Source organism: Peromyscus californicus, unplaced genomic scaffold (assembly GCF_007827085.1).
Source record: "Peromyscus californicus insignis strain IS unplaced genomic scaffold, ASM782708v3 Scaffold_24__1_contigs__length_46423439, whole genome shotgun sequence".
Taxonomy (NCBI): Eukaryota; Metazoa; Chordata; class Mammalia; order Rodentia; family Cricetidae; genus Peromyscus; species Peromyscus californicus.
The window spans coordinates 24,548,871-24,568,411 of record NW_026294535.1 but is presented as its reverse complement, the minus strand read 5'-3'; the positions used below and the strand labels follow the sequence as shown (position 1 = coordinate 24,568,411).

General features: G+C 40.3%; 1 protein-coding gene across 1 annotated transcript in view; it reads left to right on the top strand.

Annotated features, from left to right (window-relative positions):
- Acss3 (acyl-CoA synthetase short chain family member 3) overlaps positions 1–19,541 on the top strand; it is a 171,364-nt gene that overhangs the window by 67,430 nt on the left and 84,393 nt on the right. The window contains exons 6-7 of the mRNA XM_052753276.1: positions 13,965–14,045; positions 14,133–14,228. Coding sequence (XP_052609236.1) covers positions 13,965–14,045; positions 14,133–14,228 — 177 coding nt within the window. The remainder of the gene's footprint in view (positions 1–13,964; positions 14,046–14,132; positions 14,229–19,541) is intronic.

Sequence of the window (19,541 nt, the reverse complement as noted above, 5' to 3'; positions counted from 1 at the left end):
TTTTGAAATCTTTTTTACTTACGCAGTTTTATCACCGAGATCTCCCATGAATCATTGCTCAAGATTTAAAGCCTTCCAGATACCCACTAGCATAGCACCTAGCTTTCTGTTATTGTCTTCCCTAGTACTCTGGCTGGACACAGAGCTTGCCCCATTTTTCCCCGTCAATCTGGGCTGAATTCTTTGGTTTGTTTTGCCTTTTGATCATTCTTCTCTTTCTTGACTGCTTCGGCACTTCAGGAACCTGGTTTACATGCCAGCCTAAATCATTCAGATCTGCTAGAACCTTCTTACTTCTTTTTTTTTTTTTTTTTTTGGTTTTTCGAGACAGGGTTTCTCTGTGTAGCTTTGCGCCTTTCCTGGAACTCGCTTTGGAGACCAGGCTGGCCTCGAACTCACAGAGATCCGCCTGGCTCTGCCTCCCAAGTGCTGGGCCTTCTTACTTCTTAAAGCTCATGTCCCAACATGAGACTCAGAAAAGCCACTAAAGCACCACATTAGCTGGGATTATTGCTCCCACAAAATTCCTGACCACTTCTCCTCTCTCAAAATAAAAACCAAACTAAACCAAACCAGTCCCCCAACCCCCAAAACAGAATAAAACATAAAATATAAAGAAGAATAGGTTCCCAAAAGCCAGCTGAAGCATTAGGGACAGGCCCTGCTCTCACTTCTAGGAGTCCCACAAGTAGACCAAACTACACAACTGTCACACATATATAGAGGGCCTAGGTTGGTCCCATACAGGCTCCCTAGCTGTTGGTTCAGACTCTGTGAGAGCCTATGAGCAGCCTGGCCCAGCCTTAATACTACTTCAACTTAGCTTAGTCTTACCTCAACTTGATATGCCACGCTTTGTTGACAACATGGGAGTCCTGCCCCTTTCTGAACAGAAACAGAGGAGGAATGGGTGGTGTGGGGAAGAGGAGAGGTAGGGGGATGGGATGGGAGAGAAGGGAGGGGAAACTTGGGTTTGGATGTAAAATAAATGAATAAACAATAAAGAATATAAAGAAGAAAGTTTGATTTTGGAGCACACTTCAAGGCTACCATTAATCATGATAAAGAGGTTATGGACACAGAAATTTGAGACAACTAGTTATTTTGTATCCATAGTATGTATGTGGTGGGGGCATGTGCATGCCACTGGGCATAGATGCTCAGAGCACAACTTATGGTATCAGGTTTTGTCATCCACTTTTTTGAGGTAGGGTCTCTGAGAATTCTCCTACCTCTACCTCCCATTTCTGTAGCATACTGTGATGACAGACAGCCACACACGACTTAATAGAGCTTTCCATGAATTCTGCCTATCTAAACTCAGGTATTCATGCTTGCACGGCAAACATTTCGCTCATTGAGCCATCATCACCCCAGGTCCCTAATAGGTAACTTTTAAGTCATTAACCTTCACCCCTTGTCCCCTTAGGGTTCTAGTCATGTCATGGTGTAAAATAAATTCAGTCCAACATCAAAAGGCCCTATAGTCTTTAGCAATACTGACACTGTTTAAGAGTCTAAAGTCTATGTCTTTTCTGGGAACTAGAACAATTGCTTGACTTGGAGCTTCTGTAAAATTAAAAACAAAAAGAAAATGTAGTATTGTTCCTATATACAGTATCACAGAATAAGTAGTCCTACCCTAGTAGAGAGGAATGGGGGCAGAGCAAGGCAAAGGGAAATGGAAAGACTGAAACCTGATGGAGCAAATTCCCAATCCTGCAGCTCCATGTCAGGAAGCAGAGGTTGGGATGGAATCACCTGGGAGGCCTTGGCTGGCTTCACTTCTCCAACTCTGCCACTTGCCCCACACATAGCCTCTCCCTTGGGCCAGCTCCACTCTGTGTGACCAGCTTTTCTTGGCAGACCCTCCATGGTCTTGGCATCTCCAGCATCCTGATGTCTCCATTTCAACTTGGACTTCACCATCATTGATCTACATAGTGACCTCAGGAATTTGCGCAGAAGACAGTCCTGGTTCACATGGCTTGGTTGCAGTGACCTTACAGAAACATGGCCTATGGTCCATGTTTTCATGTTGCCCTCCCTCTTGTGTTTTTTTTTTTTTTTTTTATGTAGCCCTGTCTAGGTTAAGTGTCATTTTGGGGTTGAGTCTGTCCATGTTGAGCCACAGTTACATTGGCATTCACTGATTCTATGGAAATGTTTTCTTTTCAGTTGTTTTGAGCAGGAAACCCCTCCTATGGTATTCTCAGGGTAGGCTTTCTCTTTTCCAATCCTTTCCATTTTCAATAGATGGGGCCTTGCGAAGGTGGGAACTTGTGCACAGGAAACCTATTCTGTTGTATTCTCTTTAACAACACTGAATAAATACAAGTGCCTTAGAACATGATTTGTTTGTAACTTTGAATTCATTAATACTGTTTTCCTTGACCAACTGCACATTTTTAAATATCTTTCTTTTCATCTCCACCCTTCCTCCCTCCCTCCCTGTTTCTGTCTCTGTCTGTCTCTCTGTCTCTTTCTTTCTCTGCCTGCCTCTTTCTCTTTTTCCTCAGTGTGGATAAGAGCAATGATCAGTAAATATAACATAACCCAAATGGTATCCTGTCTTGAGATTTCTTCTGCAAAACATTAACTTCACTTTTGAATTTAGCCACGCTAAAGTTCTCATAGCACAGGCAAAATGTAACCAGATTATTTCTCAGAACATAACATGGGTTGTCTCTAGCCCAGTTTCTGATAGCTTCTGGAATCTCATGAATAGGGCTACCTCTGTCTGAATTTAGCATGGCTTTCTGTCCTTCGAGACTCCCACCAGATGGCCATCAACTTACTAAGTTATGCTTGTGGCATTCAAGGGCTTTTCTAGCCATTGTTTCAAACTCTCCAACATTTCTCTTAAAAAGCCAGTTCCAAAGGCTTAAGGACTAAGGATCAGGTTCATCATAGCAACAGCTGCAACCACAGTATAAATATTCCGTTAGATACTTTTCCTGTTGCAGTGACAAAATACCCTATAACTACTGTTAGAACCTTTTTTTTTTCTATTTTTCTCACAGTTTAAGGGTACGGTGACCTTAATCTCTCTTTATTACACAGTCTGGTGGAGGACCCTCATCCATGGAATGATAAAATACACATTTAGGATAGCTCTTTCTATTTTAATTAACCTAATCTAGAAACTCCTTCATAAACCTACCCAGAAGTTTGTGTCTTAGATAATTATGAATACTGACAAGTTGTCAATCAACATTCGCCAATCCAAAGCCCATGCCATCACTCTGGTATCTGATGAATCAACCTCTTCCTTAACTCTACTGATGAACACAGTCCTATCTAGCCTATCGAGATGAACATCAAATATATCACCTCTCTCATAATTAGTTCCATTAGTAATGCCTGTCTTTCTCTCTGGTCTTCTCACCTCTGCTATTTATGGAGAGATCAGTCAGAGATAACCAAGGATCTCTAATAGCTCAGTCCAAATGACCCAGCCTATCAGAGACTGATTTCTCTTATCTTGCTTCTGGTTATGCATTCTTTTTTTCTCTAGGAGTGAAGAAAAGTTAGATTACTCCATTTCTCTACCTCCACAGCACTGAGACTGATCCTATTAACCCACATGTCCCACAGCCTTACAAACCAGGCTATAAGAGGTGCTTTCATTCTCTGAAATTCTTTACTAATTCAAACTGTTCAAAGGCAGAATATTCCCCGATTCTCATAGTTTCCTGTACTGGGCCATTATCAAAGCCCTCATCTGTATACTGAAAGATGAGATTTTCACTTCCCTTGAATTAAAGGTCAGACCTGAAGTGTATCTTTTTCTCATTTCTACCTTATTCTCCCCCTTTTCATTCTCCAGTTATTCATGTGAGTTTCAAGAATTTGAATGTTAGGCAGGAATCTTCAGCACATACACCTAATTTGCCTGTTATTCTCTTGCATCTTGTCAATTTTAAGGAATGGCAAGCCAACATGTCCATTTCATCCTCACTTTTTTTCCACCCCCACAAAACATCAGATGCCTATGCAGAAGATAACATGTAAATGCCCATTTCCATTGCAATTCTTCCCACATATGGACAGTTTTCTTTTTCCTGTGAAGATAACTCAGTCTCAGTTGCATTTCTTTCTTTCTTTTTTCTGGTGCTGAGGACCGAGCCCAGAGCCTTGCACTTGCTAGGCAAGTGCTCTACCACTGAGCTAAATCCCCAACCCTTCAGTTGCATTTCTTATGCCCATGGCAAAGGACACACACAGGCGCTATAGCCTGTTTACTGTCTAGGTAGATTTATGATGCTTTTGGGGATTGAAATATATTTCCTAGTCCATCAGGTGTTATGAGGGCATCTCCATGCTCTGATGTGGAATTTATTCATGAAGGAGGCAGGCTACTCTACCACATATAGTGGAATCTGGCCATCACAGGATCCCCTCATTGACACTCCATTTGAAGAACTGAAGATGTAGGACTTTGATTGTAGGACTTATCATTAATGCAGAGATCATGCGGATTCCAGTACAGCAAGAAGGCACAGCATCCATTATGATACATGGAGAGATAGCTATGCAAAAATTGCCTTCACAAATATCTACCGGCAGATGAGTCGGCTTCCACTGCATGGGCTATCACTTACTGGAAGGGCCATGCAACTTCTCAGCCACAGCTGACCTTTGGTTCTGTCAATAGCTGTCCAGGTACCAGTTGCATTATGTAACATTTGGGGAGAAGATGTAAACAAACGTTTATTTCCCGAGACAGGGCATTGAGGACAAAGCCAGGAATTCCAGCCAAGTCTATGCTGTTGAACTGATGAGTTTCTTTGAGGTTGCTCCTTGGAGCATAAGCAATGCAAAGGCAGCGAGCTACACCACGGAAAGCCCATTGCCACGTGAGTGAGTGACAGACAGCTCATGAACTCTGCATCCCTAGAGTTCACGGCTCAACTTGCAGACAGCTGTACTTGAAAATGTCCTTTCCTCCAGCAATTGCTTACTGCTAATCACTGTGGGAAGAGCCTTGGGACTCTTGTAAATTCCTGAGTGCTTGGACCCTCTAAGTTGTATTAGTTTCTTTAATGTTATGACCCTCCTCTTCCCTGCAGGAGGAATTGTTTCAATTAAGAGGTAATTAATACACAACAAATGGCAAGGTATTTGTCTCTCAGCTGCTCAAACATATTTTCTTCCCTTAGGGAGACTTACAATTTGCAAATACCCCATACCTATCCAACCCAGTCCACCCAAGAGAGCTCTTCTATTTCCCCTTCCCAGGGAGATCCATGCTACCCCCCAACCCCCAGCTTTCCTTGTTGCCTAGCCTCTCTGAATCTGTGGATTGTGGCATGGTTATCCTTTACAGCTAATACGCACTTAGGAGTGAGTACATACCATGTTTGTCTTTCTGGGTCTGGGTTACCTCACTCAGGATGGTGTGAACTTGAGGGACCATGGTGTGGGGTGGGCAGAGGGGGAGAGTGCTGAGATGGGAAGAAGCCTAATGCAAGGGAAACTACCAAGGGAGTCTATAAGGATGACCTTAGCTAAGACTTCTGTGATTGGATTGGTGACTACCTCCGTTGTCATTGGAGAGCCTTCATCCAGTGATGATGGAGGCAGATTCAGAGACCCGTGGCCAAACATTGGGCTAAGCTCAGGGAGTCCTGCTGAGGAGAGGGAGAAGGGATTGTAGGAGCCAGGGGTGTCAGGGACATCTTGGGAAAATCCACACAAATAGCTAGCCTGACACTTGGGAATGCATAGAGTCTGAACCAACAACCAGGGAGCCTGCATGGGACATAGCTAGGCCCTTTGCTTCTATATGAGACATTTGTGTAGCTTGGTCTATTTGAGGGACTCCTGGCAACGGGAGCAGGAGCTTCTCCCTAGTGCTTTGGCTGGCTCTTGGGAACCAATTCCTTATCTTTGATTGCCTTGCTCAGCCTGAATACAGGTCTTATGGCAGCTTGATATGCCATGCTTTGCTGATGCCCATGGGAGGCCTGCCCCTTTCTGAGCAAATACAGAGGAGGGGTGGATTAAGGAAGGCAAGGGGGATATAGCTGCAGGGAGTGGGAGGAGAGGAGGGAGGGGAGGCTGTGGTTGGGATGTAAAATAAGTAAGTAAATTGAGCCAGGCAGTAGCGGCGCATGCCTTTAATCCCAGCACTCAGGAGGCAGAGCCAGGTGGATCTCTGTGAGTTCGAGGCCAGCCTGGTCTACAGAGTGAGATCCAGGACAGGCACCAAAACTACACAGAGAAACCCCGTCTTGAAAAATTTAAAAAAATATATAAGTAAATTAAATTAAAAAATATTTGCAAATATTTGGTACACATTGACATCAGACCTTTATAACACTTACTTTAATATACTTTATAAATATCAGTGCATGCTTTAGAATACATCTCAACTGCTCTCCTTCTACTCTGGCACTAATCCTAGGATTTGACCAAGGCAGGCCTTCAGATTATTTGCTGAATGAATTTTCTGTAGTCGGTCTGTGCCCCAGCCTCTGTTTGCATTCTTATACTCCTTATTTCATTTTAAAGGTATAATATAAAAATTAAATGTATTAGAAACTTTAAACACAAGAAAGATTTGTGGGTTTGCAGTAATGAAACATGAACATAAAAATTTTATGTCACCGTGCAGCTTTGTTACTTAGAAAAAATGATATTTTCAAGTATTTAAAGTGTTTTTAAACACTCTTTCTTGAGCTGGGGGAAGGACTCAGTGGGTGATTCACTTGTCAAATAAGTTTGATGACTTGAGTTCAATCCCCAGAGTACACATAACAAACTGCCAGGAGAGCACATGGGTCTGAAATCTTGGGGTTGCCTTTCTTTACCTGGAGGTGGGAGGCAGACTGAAATACTAGATGGTCACATATCTGGGAACTTGGGAAAAGCATCAGTGAACAACAATAGAGACTGTGTAATAGAGACAGAAGGCAACACCAGAGACCTTCCCTCTGACCACTACACATGCTCTGTAACTCATGCATGTCTACACCCACATACATGCACACACACACATCACACCCTGCCCCATATTCTGTTTCTTATATGCATATGTAAGGTCTACAACCTTGGAGTTGACTGGGAGCTGCATGAGAGGTCAACCTGTCCAAGCTGTCCACTGCTGCCAATATTCAAACATCTATGCCTGAACTACTTCACATACAACTTAGTTTTGTGGTGGACTTCATATTCTGTTTGCTTTGCATGAGTGCATTCAACCGAGTTTAATAATGATCACTTCTCTCCTCACTCAATTTTGCTACCTCTGAAGGAGTCTGGCAATCAGAAAAGGGTAAAAAAAAATGTTCCAGGGCCAAAAATAAAAATAAAGATAAAGGAGTAAGAGGCAAGAAAAAGCAGAAGGAAAGGGCTGAAATATAAGGCAGGGAAGGAAGGCTGTAGATAAGGTGTATAAAATTGTGATGGTATACAGACTGTTTAAGTTGACCAGTAGGCTATTTCTTTTGCCTGCTAATTCTCCAACTCCCTTCAACATTCATGGCACTCTTGTAACTTTCGCTCCTATTGTGTAGACTTAGTTTTCTTCCCTGCCCCAAGGGAACACGTGAGAGAGCAAGAGTAATACACATAAGTGAACATTTTTTTTTTTCATTTCTGGTACAATTCTTGCAGGCAAAATGCTGCACTTGCTACATCTTAGCCCCTTATCTCAGAGTTGTACAGATCAATAAGACATTACACAGCTGCTGAAGAATCTTCCGCAGAGGTAGTCTCAGAGTCCTCAAGAAACTGTAGCAAGAGATTTTTGTAGTTGATGAAATATCTCAAATGGAAACATTCCGTCTCCTCTATGATGCTCCACTAAGTTCTACAACTTGGAAGGAATTCTCCTTAAAAGGAAAAAAGAAAGTATTTTTTTTCCAAACCATGGTCTTGTTGATACAACTGCTTACTCCACTGTTTATTTTGTTTGGTCAGCACGTGGACTAAACGTCCAGTCTATGGAATACACAGTGCACGGTCCTCCCTGCACTCAGTGTGGAAGAGGAACCACCCTGATGGTGATGTCAGTGCCTCACCCCAGAAGGAAACTGACTCTTCCTCCCCCAGCAGCCATCAACTGCCAATACCTCTGGTGGGTGTTGAACCTCATAAACCCAGCCCCCATCCACTCTAGAACGTTGACTAGCTTGATTTGTGCACGTCTTGTTCAGGCCGCCACAACCTTTGTGTGTTCATAAGAGCAAAGAGCAAAAGACGCTATTTCATATCAATCCTCCTGAAAAAAATCTGTCTCTTACCAAATTCCTCTTTCTTCCTTTATGCTCCCTAAGCCTTAAGAGAATGACGGTAGATATAGATGTCACATTTTGGGCTGAGCACACCACCACTTATTTTCTCTACTTTGAACACTTTGTGAGTCTCTTACTCATTGATGTTGACTGTGAAAATGAAGCTTCTCTGTTGAGGATTGAAAGACATTAATCTATTGGTATACAGATAAGTACGTAGAAGATAGTTTTATATTATGTCCATTTAGCAAAATAATAAAGTAGGTTCTCCTCTTGAGTTCATGACTGCTCTCATCATGGGTTCTTGGCTAGGTTTACAGTGCTAGGTACAAGTTTGATTCTATGTAGTGGCTCTAAATCTAATCAGAACTTGGTTGGTTACCCCCACAACATCCATGCCCTTGTTGCACCAATGGCTATGTCTTGCCAGGATTGTTGTTGTGACTCCCAAGATTCACAGGTGGATAAAATTGTGATGGTATACAGACTGTTTAAGTTGACCAGTAGGCTATTTCTTTTGCCTACTAATTCTCCAACTCCCTTCAACGTTTGCCGATGTATTTCTTTTAAATACAACGTGCATTTCTCAGTGCTTTCTTGTTTTAGAACAGTAACGTGTGTGTGTGTGTGTGTGTGTGTGTGTGTGTGTGTGTGTGTGTGTGTGTGTGTGTATCTACAGAGGTCAAACTAGAGTATCAGTTCCATTAGAGATGAGTTTACAGGGAGTTGTAAGCTGCTCAAAATGAAGTCTGGTAACTGAACTCTAGTCCTCTGGATTAGCACTAAGTGGTCTCAATCACTGAGCGATCTCTGCAGTTTCAGCCCTTCAGATTTTTATAGGACAATTCAAGAATCCCCACAAAACACACACACTACTTGGGAATGAGTACCCAATACACTCAGTCTCATTACACATCCCAGCCTTCCTTGTTCTTGCCCCTCAACACTCTTATTCCATTTGTACATTTCCTTCTCAGGTTGCAGCAAAAGAAACTATGTGCATTTTCTAAAGTCTCATTTTTTTCTCCATTTAATGTTACAGTTTAGGTAAGTCTGTGGCATTTCATACCATAAAAAGCATCCCACTAAATTGTAGTAATTAAGGTACTCTCTGTGATGACTTGGCTCTCATTCTTGGGTGACACATAACCATGCTTTACTTTTATGGAGATTGAGTTTGAGAAGGGGAGGGAGAGGGAACAGTGGTTGGTATGTAAGATGAAAAAAAAGAAATTTTTTCAACACTGTATAAATTTCTATGTGGTCAAAAATGTCTATATTTTCATGCTTCTCATTCTGAAACAGAATTCATTTCATGTCTTCTTTCTGGGCAATAAGCACTATGATCACATGAAGATTTTTAAGCTTCTCCATATCCCAAGGATTATGTCTGATCCTGTAGAGTCCAGAATGCTGGTACTGTATAGGGCTTTTCAGAGATTTTATTAGATCACTAAAGCTTTTACACTTAAGGTGGAATATAAGCACAAGTGGGAAGTAGTAACAGAAACTCAAAAGACTAAAATACCTTAAACTTGCATTTTAGAGGAGAACATTACTCTTGAATAAGTACTTTTACTTTAACTACAGTACTCAATACAAACATTACAGTTACCCTCTTTAGTACCAGGCTTGGCAAACACATCTAAAGTTTCAGCTACTTGAAGCTAGACGTAGGAGAATCACTTGGGCTCAGGTGTTTGAGGCCAGCCTAAGCAATACAGCAAGAATCACTTTTTAAGAAATAGCTATTTTTAGTTTCTGGTTACTTTTCCTTACTAAGAACATAATTTGAGAGTTGGTGATTTGAGAATGAGCTCTGTGTTCTGAGGCTGCACAAGCTTTCTCTTTCATGTGCAATTATCATTACCTGAAAACCATAGTTACAGGCAATAACCAAAACATACTCTCTTCCTGTTTTATTAGCAAATTAATATGTAGAATCATGTCTTGTAGAACCTAATATTTCTTCTTTTGCTTCTGAACGTCTCATAAAATACACCTGAGTCTGTATAGTTCCATATTTTTATATCATTAAAAATTCTCAGATGTTTAAGGTCTACTATCTGAATATTTTAGCAGGCCTGGCCAAACTGCACAACTATGGCTGATTAATGAACTGATGTTGACTAAACTTTTAAGATCCATTTTTTAAGGGGGGGACTAATGAACAATTAAAGCAGAAATCATGGCCTTTGACTCTTGTTCAACTCCATTTCAGTTGTTTGTAATAAGAATACTTGATGATAATCTCTAGTTATTTAACAATTCCATGTGCATTAAGCCAGTATAGGTTAAATTAAAAAGTGGTAATTTATAGAAAGAAGGAAATAATATTTAAAAACAAATTGAGGCTGGAAGTGTAGCTCAGTGGTAGAGTCCATGCTTACAGGTGCAAGTCCCTTTATAAAAAAATAACTAAGTCCATAAATATTAGCAATTATAATGTAAATGCTTTTTTATCCATGATTTGATTAAGTAGCTCAGACTCATATTTTTTCTTTTTTTTCCTTTTTGGTAGCATAGGTTTAAGTATTGAGTAATAATATAATAAATTGGTAGACATCATGTCAAGAAGTAGTCATTTGATAAATAGAAACTTTTAATTCATAGTTTAAATTTGTCTTCTAGGTTTTACAACCGTATTAATACTTAGTTGTGTATCCCAAGCCTTTTATTCTTCATAATTTCTAGTCAGTTCATTTTCCCATTTAAAATTTTACTCCACTATGATGATAAATAATCCCTTGATACAATGCAGCAACACTAAGACAACATTTCAATCTTTGCACACGGAGAATTCTAGTTGGTGCTTAACTATAAGCTTCACACATACTGGCTAGTGTGGATGATACTGGAAGGTACTCTGAATACTACCAGAGGAGAAAGGTAATCATCAGTATCAACAGCTATGAACTCTGTGACCTACAACAGTGACCTGCCCGAAGGATATACTGATGCATTAGTGGAACAAAGTTTTGGGTGTAACCAACCACTTTTGGATTGGAGTTAAGGTCTCTTCCACATGATGGAACCCATATCTGACACTGCAGAGGTGGCCAACAACCTGACCCTAGATATATCTTAGGCCTAGGATAAAGACCAATGCTATATAGAAATATAATAATAAAATGATTACTAACAGCATTCTGCTATATCTGTAGAACAGTGCCCCACTCAACCCACATCTAGAGGCGCTTGCTTCTTCTTGTAGTAGGTGACAATTAACAGAGGCCCACAAATGGACAAATGTGCTGAGAGTGAGAGGATTTGAAGTAATAGTCCTAAATAGGACAGCTCCAGCAAACCCCTCCTCTAGAGGCTGGACAATCTATACTGAAGAGGAGATGGAAAGACTCTAAGAGCCCGGGTTAGTGGATGACTCCAAGGAAACAGCATCTTCCAGAGACAACAGGACTGATGCACATATGCTCTCACAGAGACTGCAGCAGCATGCTCAGGACCTGCACAGGTTCAAGCCAGACAGAGTCCCAGCATTGAGAGTGGGAAATGGACACAGGGTCACACACCTAGTTATCTGTAACTGATACCTACTAGTATAGGGCAAACACGTTTTCTCCAGTGAGTCTCACTGGATATATCAACCACAGTCCAGAACAGGCCCCATGTCTATATGTAGTTAGGCAACACAAAATGAACTCAGTATATTTTTTTGTGGACTTTTTAGTTCATTTTGCTTTGTTTTGACTTTTTTGTTTCATTACTCTTTTGCTTCATTTTGACATTTGTTTTTGGGTGTGTTCTTATTTTTCTTGCTTTCTTATTAAGTGTTTGGATGAAGGAGTGAGAGAGAAAACATAAATTGGGTAGGGAAGGGGTTGGGGAGACTCTGGGAGGAGTTGTGGAAAACATGATCTAAATATATTGTCTTAATGGAATTCAATAAAATAAAAAAGACTTCAGTGAATGTTAGGCAAAGTACTGGGTTCCACATATTGATGCTTCTTCAGATAAAAAGAAAAATGAAAGACATTTTATAAACCCTCTGTTTTCAAGAATCCCAAAGTACGAAAACTGCTCTCATAAAGCGTTTTATCAAATAAATAAAATAAAATGCTGTGACAGGTATAGTGAAAAGAAACCTCTAACACAGCATAACTGAAGTCATTGCTGACATTAAATAGTGCTCTCTACTACAATATGTGAAAACATACAGGATCCAAAAGAAACTGGATGGTGTTTCCTTTCCAAAAGACTAAACGATTTTTAGGAAAGAGTGTTTGAAAAACTATTAATACCAAATACATTGAGTTCCTGGACCATAGGAAAACACATTTTAATTGAAACTAATTAGCAAAGGAAGATGGGATAGAGTTCAACTAGAGTATTTGGATTTGGTGATTAAGTGCATGTAGAAAGCTTGCCTGAAAGAGGCTTATAATATCTAACATTTCCAAGGTGAACCAGAGAGCCAGCTGCATGTTAACTGTATCATATAACATAGAAAATAGCTCTCAAATGCCAATAAAGCTGCACCTGATTTTTGCCAAGAGACCAGGTGTTGGTGGTGGATACAATATGTTCCACAGTTTGATGCCTGTGCTTTGTTAGAGGCACCCTAGGAGAGCAGTAATGGTAGCAGCTATTGCAAAGTCAGGGCCGCCACCTCCCCCTCCCCATTCTCCTGAATTATGCACATGTGTTAAAACTAAAGGGTGATACAAAAACTGTACAACTAAGAGAACATCCAATAATTAGGGTGTTTATCCTTTTGAGGAGGATAATGTTCTGAAAAGAACAGTTCTTATGGTAGGCTCAAAGATGCTTTGAACTTCGAAGGGCATGTGAATTTCATATTACTGTTATTACTCAGTAGGCATTTGCTGGCTTAATTCGGTAGCCATGTCTTATTGGCACTGATGATCACTAGTGTTTATAATGGTATAATAAACAGACCTAATTATTATATTTATCATTCATTCTTATCTTGATGACTCGTGTGCCCAGTGTTCAAATATTAATTTTATGTTGAGTTTGGATAAGTTTCCAGTGTTAAGGGAAGATACTGGAAACGGATTTGTGAAAACTGTACATAATGGCATAGTAATGCCTTGATTTGCCCCAAATGCAACATAAAACACATCTGTTAGCCTGAAGGCTCACTCATCAGGATTCATTGTTCATAGTTCTGAAAATCATCATTAAAGTATTGTTCAACTCCCATACCATGCTATGTGATTCCCAGTTAGCAGTGTAATCAGGTCTTAATTAGAATTCGACTTTGTTCCCTCTAAGCTGCCTAATGTCATCATCATTAGGAATGGATGTTCTTAAGTTGGTCCACATTTTAGGCCAACTTCATTTAACATTTTGTTCATTCAGTTTGAGTAGGTTCCATTTCTTTTTTGTTCTGTTAATGCATTTGAAACTGCAACATTGACACTGTGTATTATTGTTAAAATTGCATTACATATTACTTTGTGAGGTTGTATGTTTTCCTATACTGTTAAGGATATCATATAACAATGGTTTTCTATAAATGGAAATGATGAACACAAACTCTCTGGGCTTTCTATTAGAGAATCCAAAGAAACCAAAATTTAAATACAGTTATATATAAGACTATGTATGAGTCAATGTAATTTGTAGTTTACAGATTAGTGAATGATTTGAATCTCTAAATTTTAGGGTAGATAGAGTGAAAACAGTGACTCTTCTCACATGTTTGGTAAATTTTAACTTCATTTTATCCCTGTCTTTCAGGGTGTGGTTAGACCCACTGGGGGATATGCTGTAATGCTGAACTGGACAATGTCTTCCATATATGGCCTCAAACCCGGAGAGGTAATCAGGGTTTCACACTTCCACCACATGGCACGCTGCTGATTAAGACATGCATTTTTTTAATCTTTTTTTTTTTTTATTTTTTAGGTATGGTGGGCAGCTTCTGATTTAGGCTGGGTGGTCGGACATTCCTATATTTGCTATGGGCCTCTTCTACATGGAAACACAACGGTTTTATATGAGGTAACAAAATAGAAGTGATACTATATACAGGACACTTATTTTACTGGAATCCAGTTCTTGATGAGTAGTCCTGGATAGGAATAGTGAAATTTGGATGGCAGCAGGAAACATTATAGCTTCTTCAGTTAAAAAGATTATTTCAAGCGGGGCGGTGGTGGCGCACGCCTTTAATCCCAGCACTCGGGAGGCAGAGCCAGGCGGATCTCTGTGAATTCGAGGCCAGCCTGGACTACCAAGTGAGTTCCAGGAAAGGCGCAAAGCTACACAGAGAAACCCTGTCTTGAAAAACCAAAAAAAAAAAAAAAAAAAAAAAAGATTATTTCAAATAGAAAGGGATCTAAAAGAAAGTCAATAAAAACAAAATTCTGGGGAACAAGCTTAGAATCTATCCCAGGAGCTCTCTAAGTGGTAATATCAAAGGGATATGGATTTTAGACTCCTAAAAAAAAGCATTATCATAAAACAATCAACATAGATTCACATTTTTTTTACAAAATCAGTGGATTTACAAAAATATTTTTCCCTACCTTAAATAAATAATTTCTATGACTTCTAATATCAACTATGAATATAAAAAGAGAAAGAAACCTAGAGTGACTAAATGAAAAGCTGAATGGTAGACAACTTGAAGATTCTGATATAGTAATTAACGTCAAGCTGAAATAAGGTTTCTATATGTGTATTAGAGAATGTTGCTCATGTGTCTGTTTTCTGTAATCCTATCAGTGGCTCACAAGAAGCCATATCAACATACTCAGAGTTTTGCAGTGGTTCTCAACCTGTGGGTCACAACCCCCAAAGACCATCAGAAAATGGATATTTACCTTACAATTCATACCAGTAGCAACATTATAGTTACGAAGTAGCAGCAAAAGTAATTTTATGGTTGGGGATCACCACAACATGAGGACTGTATTACAAGGTCACAGCATGAGGAAGGTTGAGAACCACTGGAGTAGAAGTTAGCTCTTAGTGAAGGCTCCCTATCACTATATCTGATGACCTGAGTTCAATCCAGAGACTACACATGGTCGAAGGAGAGGACTGACTCTACCTGAAAGTGGTCCTCTGACAACAGGCACACCACAACATAGACGTAAGCATGTTCATATATGTGCACACAAGAAAAAAAAAAGCAAATGTAGTTTTCAATGCTTTTTAAACATCTGGGTGTGATAACAAATACAGTATTTTCAAAATTATCATTTAATATGATACTGGTAAGATGGAAAATAAAGAAATCTTTACATACTCCTATGTAAACCGAAATACAATGGAGTGAGTGGGGCTACAGAAATGGATCGGCAGTCAGGAGATCCTTTTTTTTTTTAGTATTTTTATTTTATGATTAACTTAGCTTCACATATCATCCACCGATTCCCCCATCCTCCCTCTTCCCAACCTCAGCCCTCCCCTCCAATCCACCCCCCATACCCACCTCCTCCAAGGCAAGGTCTCCCCTGGGGAGTCAGCCCAGCCTGGTAGACTCAGCTGAGGCAGGTCCAGTCCCCTCCTCCCTATACCAAGGCTGAGCAAAATGTCCCAGCATAGGCCCCAGGCTCCAAAAAGCCAGCCCATGCACCAAGGACAGGTCCCAGCTCCACTGCCTGGGGGCCTCCCAAACAGTTCAAGCTAATCAACTGTCTCACTTATCCAGAGGGCCTGCTCCAGCTCCATGGAAGCTCCTCAGCCATTGGTTCACAGTTCACGTTTCCACTAGTTTGGCTATTTTCCAAGCACAGTCTCAATATCTCTCGCTCATACAATCCCTCCTCTCTCTTGCTGACTGGACTCCCAGAGCTCCACCTGGGGTTCGGCGTGGATCTCTGCATCTGCTTCCATCAGACGAACAAGAGATCTTAATGTTCTTGGCAGGCAGGTCACCACAGCTTATAACTCCAGTTCTGTGGGATCTCTCAGACCCTTCTGGCCTCCATGGGCACCTGCACTATACAAATACACATGCACGTTCCTCCCTCCCTACCCGCCCCCCGACATAAGCAAAAAGGAAAAATTAAATTAAAATGCTTTAAAAGCTTCTCATAGAGATTAAAAAGGAGGATCATTAGTTGTCCATAGCTTTTGTGTCAAATTTTCCCACAATCTCCTATCACAGAAGCAAGATATTGATATACTGCTGTAAAAAATATTCAGCATGTGAGGTGGTATCATCTAACTTTTCCATATTTGAAAATTTGTTTTCAGCTCATATCACTGTGAAAGAAAGTAATTACTTAACCTCCAGGAAGAAATGGAGACTTTGGAAGGAGTTAGTTCAAACAACATGCTTTATTTGTATGTTGTTTAAGTATCTTTTGATGTTTGAAGAGCTACTGTGTTTTTGTAGTACTTTTGAAAATCCTCATAATACAATTATGGGGCATATATTTTAGGAATTATCAGGCATAAATTGAAATATCTGACACTGTGGTAGAATGGGCAGCTTCTCAATCTTAGGCTGTCTTCCATATCAGCAGTATCTCAGTAGAGAAAGGTATGATATTGTTTAGATATTTTGTTGCATTAAGAATTGCTAATTCAACAATTGTAAAAAGCATGTGAGGCCATTCTCTAGTCTTGGGAAATTTTCCTGGACTCTCGACCATTGTAAAACTTCCATCAGTTTTAGTTGGCTAGTTTGCTGTCCTTGAAAAATATAATAGACTTTGAAACAAGTGTTAAAACATCTCACACTATTCCACTTTTCTTACAAGTCTTTTCATATCCTGCAGACTTGATAGACATTTGGATGTTTATAATATAACACATGAAATAATCTTGACACATCTGCTCCATAGTAAACTCTTTGCAGCAGACAATTTTTTTTTCTTGAGATCATCATTCCTCTTGAAGAAAACAAAATAAATCCTAACAATAAATGCTTATACTGAAATGTGACATTGCCCATTCAAATGTGACAAAACAGAATTTATTAATAAGTTTTCATGGCTCTTAAGTTGACCTCAGAATTGAAACACTTAGAATAAGAATGTCTAATTTTTCCATTTGCTTTCCATTATTTTTCTTGTTTACTTAAAATATGTCCTAACACTGTCAAGAGAGCTTGGCTGTTTATCTTGGAAAGATGTTTTCAAAACAGTATAGAGGATCTATAAACATTTGTTGTATGACTGACAAGAAATATTTTAATTCCCAAACAGATCAAGCCAATCAACTGTCTCACCCATTCAGAGGGACTGATCCAGTTGGTGACCCCTCAGCCATTGGTTCATAGTTCAGGTGTTTCCATTTGTTTAGCTATTTGTCCCTGTGCTTTATCCAACCTTGGTCTCAACAATTCTCGCTCATATAAACCCTCCTCATTCTCACTAATTGGACTCCCAGAGATCCACCCGGGGCCTAGCCATGGATCTCTGCATCCAGATACCTCAGTAGTTGGATGGGGTTTCTAGCACAACAGTTAGGGTGTTTGGCCATCCCATCACCAGAGTAGGTCAGTTCGGGCTGTCTCTCGACCATTGCCAGCAGTCTGTTTTGGGGGTATCTTTGTGGATTTCTGTGGGCCTCTCTAGCACTTTGCTTCTTCCTATTCTCATGTGGTCTTCATTTACCATGATCTCCTATTCCTTGTTCTCTCTCTCTGTTGTTGATCCAGCTGGGATCTCCCGCTCCCCCAAGCTCTCTTTGATCTGTTTGGGAGGCATCCAGGCAGTGGGACCAGGTCCTGTGCTCATTGCATGAGTTGGCTGTTTGAAGCCTGGGGCCTATGCAGGATCCCTTGGCTTGGCCTGGGAGGAGGGGACTGGACCTACCTGGACTGAGTCTACCAGGTTGATCTCAGTCCCCAGGGGAGGCTTTGCCCTGGAGGAGGTGGGAATGGGGGGTGGGCTGGGGGGAAGGTGAGGGGGGCCATAGGGGGGAGAACAAGGGAATCCGTGACTGATATGTAGAACTGAATTGTATTGCAAAATAAAAATACAAATTAAAAAAAAAACATGCAATAAATTCTGTTTAAAGTGAAAAAAAAGAATAATACTTTCTTATGTAAATATGTATGAATATTACCCAATTACTTCCTGAGAATAAATACTTAGAAGTTAAAAAAAAAGAAATATTTTAATTCTTTTCTGTAAATTCTGAAATTTTCCCCTCTTACTTATAACATCTCATTTTTTTTTCCTGATCTCAAAACAAAACCTCTTCTGACTTACACCACTTCCAACTTTTGGATCTTCATTTTCTCCTATATAAGCTAGACTCCTTGAAAAATGGTCCTCTCCAAGTCATCTCTGCCTCATCTTCCTCCATCTCACTGTAATCTGGTTTCAGTCTGTTTCACTTCATGGAAGCTGCTGTTTCTAGAAGCTTCTATTGACTTCATAAGTGGTAAAGTCAAAGACCTCTGCCATTCTGATTCCATCATCTTTCTCAGGAGCCCTCAGCCATCATGACCAATATCTTTCCCCATTCTTATTTATTTTCCTTTGTCTCTTCTTTCATGAAGTATTTGTGTGTGTGTGTGTGTGTGTGTGTGTGTGTGTGTGTGTGTGTGTATGTGTGTGTGTGTGAATGGATGCACTTATTAAAGTTACTGACAGGATTATGGGTAAGTCATTAATAATAGGAGCCAATGCGACACAAAGGCAGCTGCATCACGAAAATGCACATCCCAGCGTGGGTGACAAGTTATGAAACTGAAGCCCTGCAGCTCCTTGTATGACTCACATGCAAATCAGCTGGTCAGAGAATCTCCTCTGTAGCATGAATTTTAAATGGTCTTATTAATAAAAACAAACCTAAGGCCAGTTATTGTGGTGAATGCTGGAAGATCAGAGAAGCAGAACAAGCCACAGCTACCTCACCTCGCCAGTTCCTCAGCTGGTCCTGTTTCCTCAGATTGGAAGCCTCTGAGTCCTCATCCAGAATGAATCTCAGCTGAATTGCTGCTAGAAGCCTGAAAGCTTAACCAGCCAAATGCTTATGGTTTCTGGTCCTCACACCTTATATACCTTTCTGCTTTCTAACATCACTCCCTGGGATTAAAGGCTTACTTTCTGGAATTAAAGGCGTGTGTCACCATGCCTGGTTGTTTCCAATGTGGCCTTGAACTCAGAGATCCAGAGGGATTTCTGCCTCTGGAATGCTGGGATTAAAGGCGTGTGCTACCACTGCCTAACCTCTATGTTTAATATTGTGGCTACTCTGTTCTGTGACCCCAGATAAGTTTATTAGCATGCACAATATTTTGGGGAACACAATACCACCACACTCCTCTGTCAGCATATTTTTTTTACTGCTTTTCTTTCTTTTATTCTTTTTTTACATATATTTATTTAAAATAGATTTTTCATA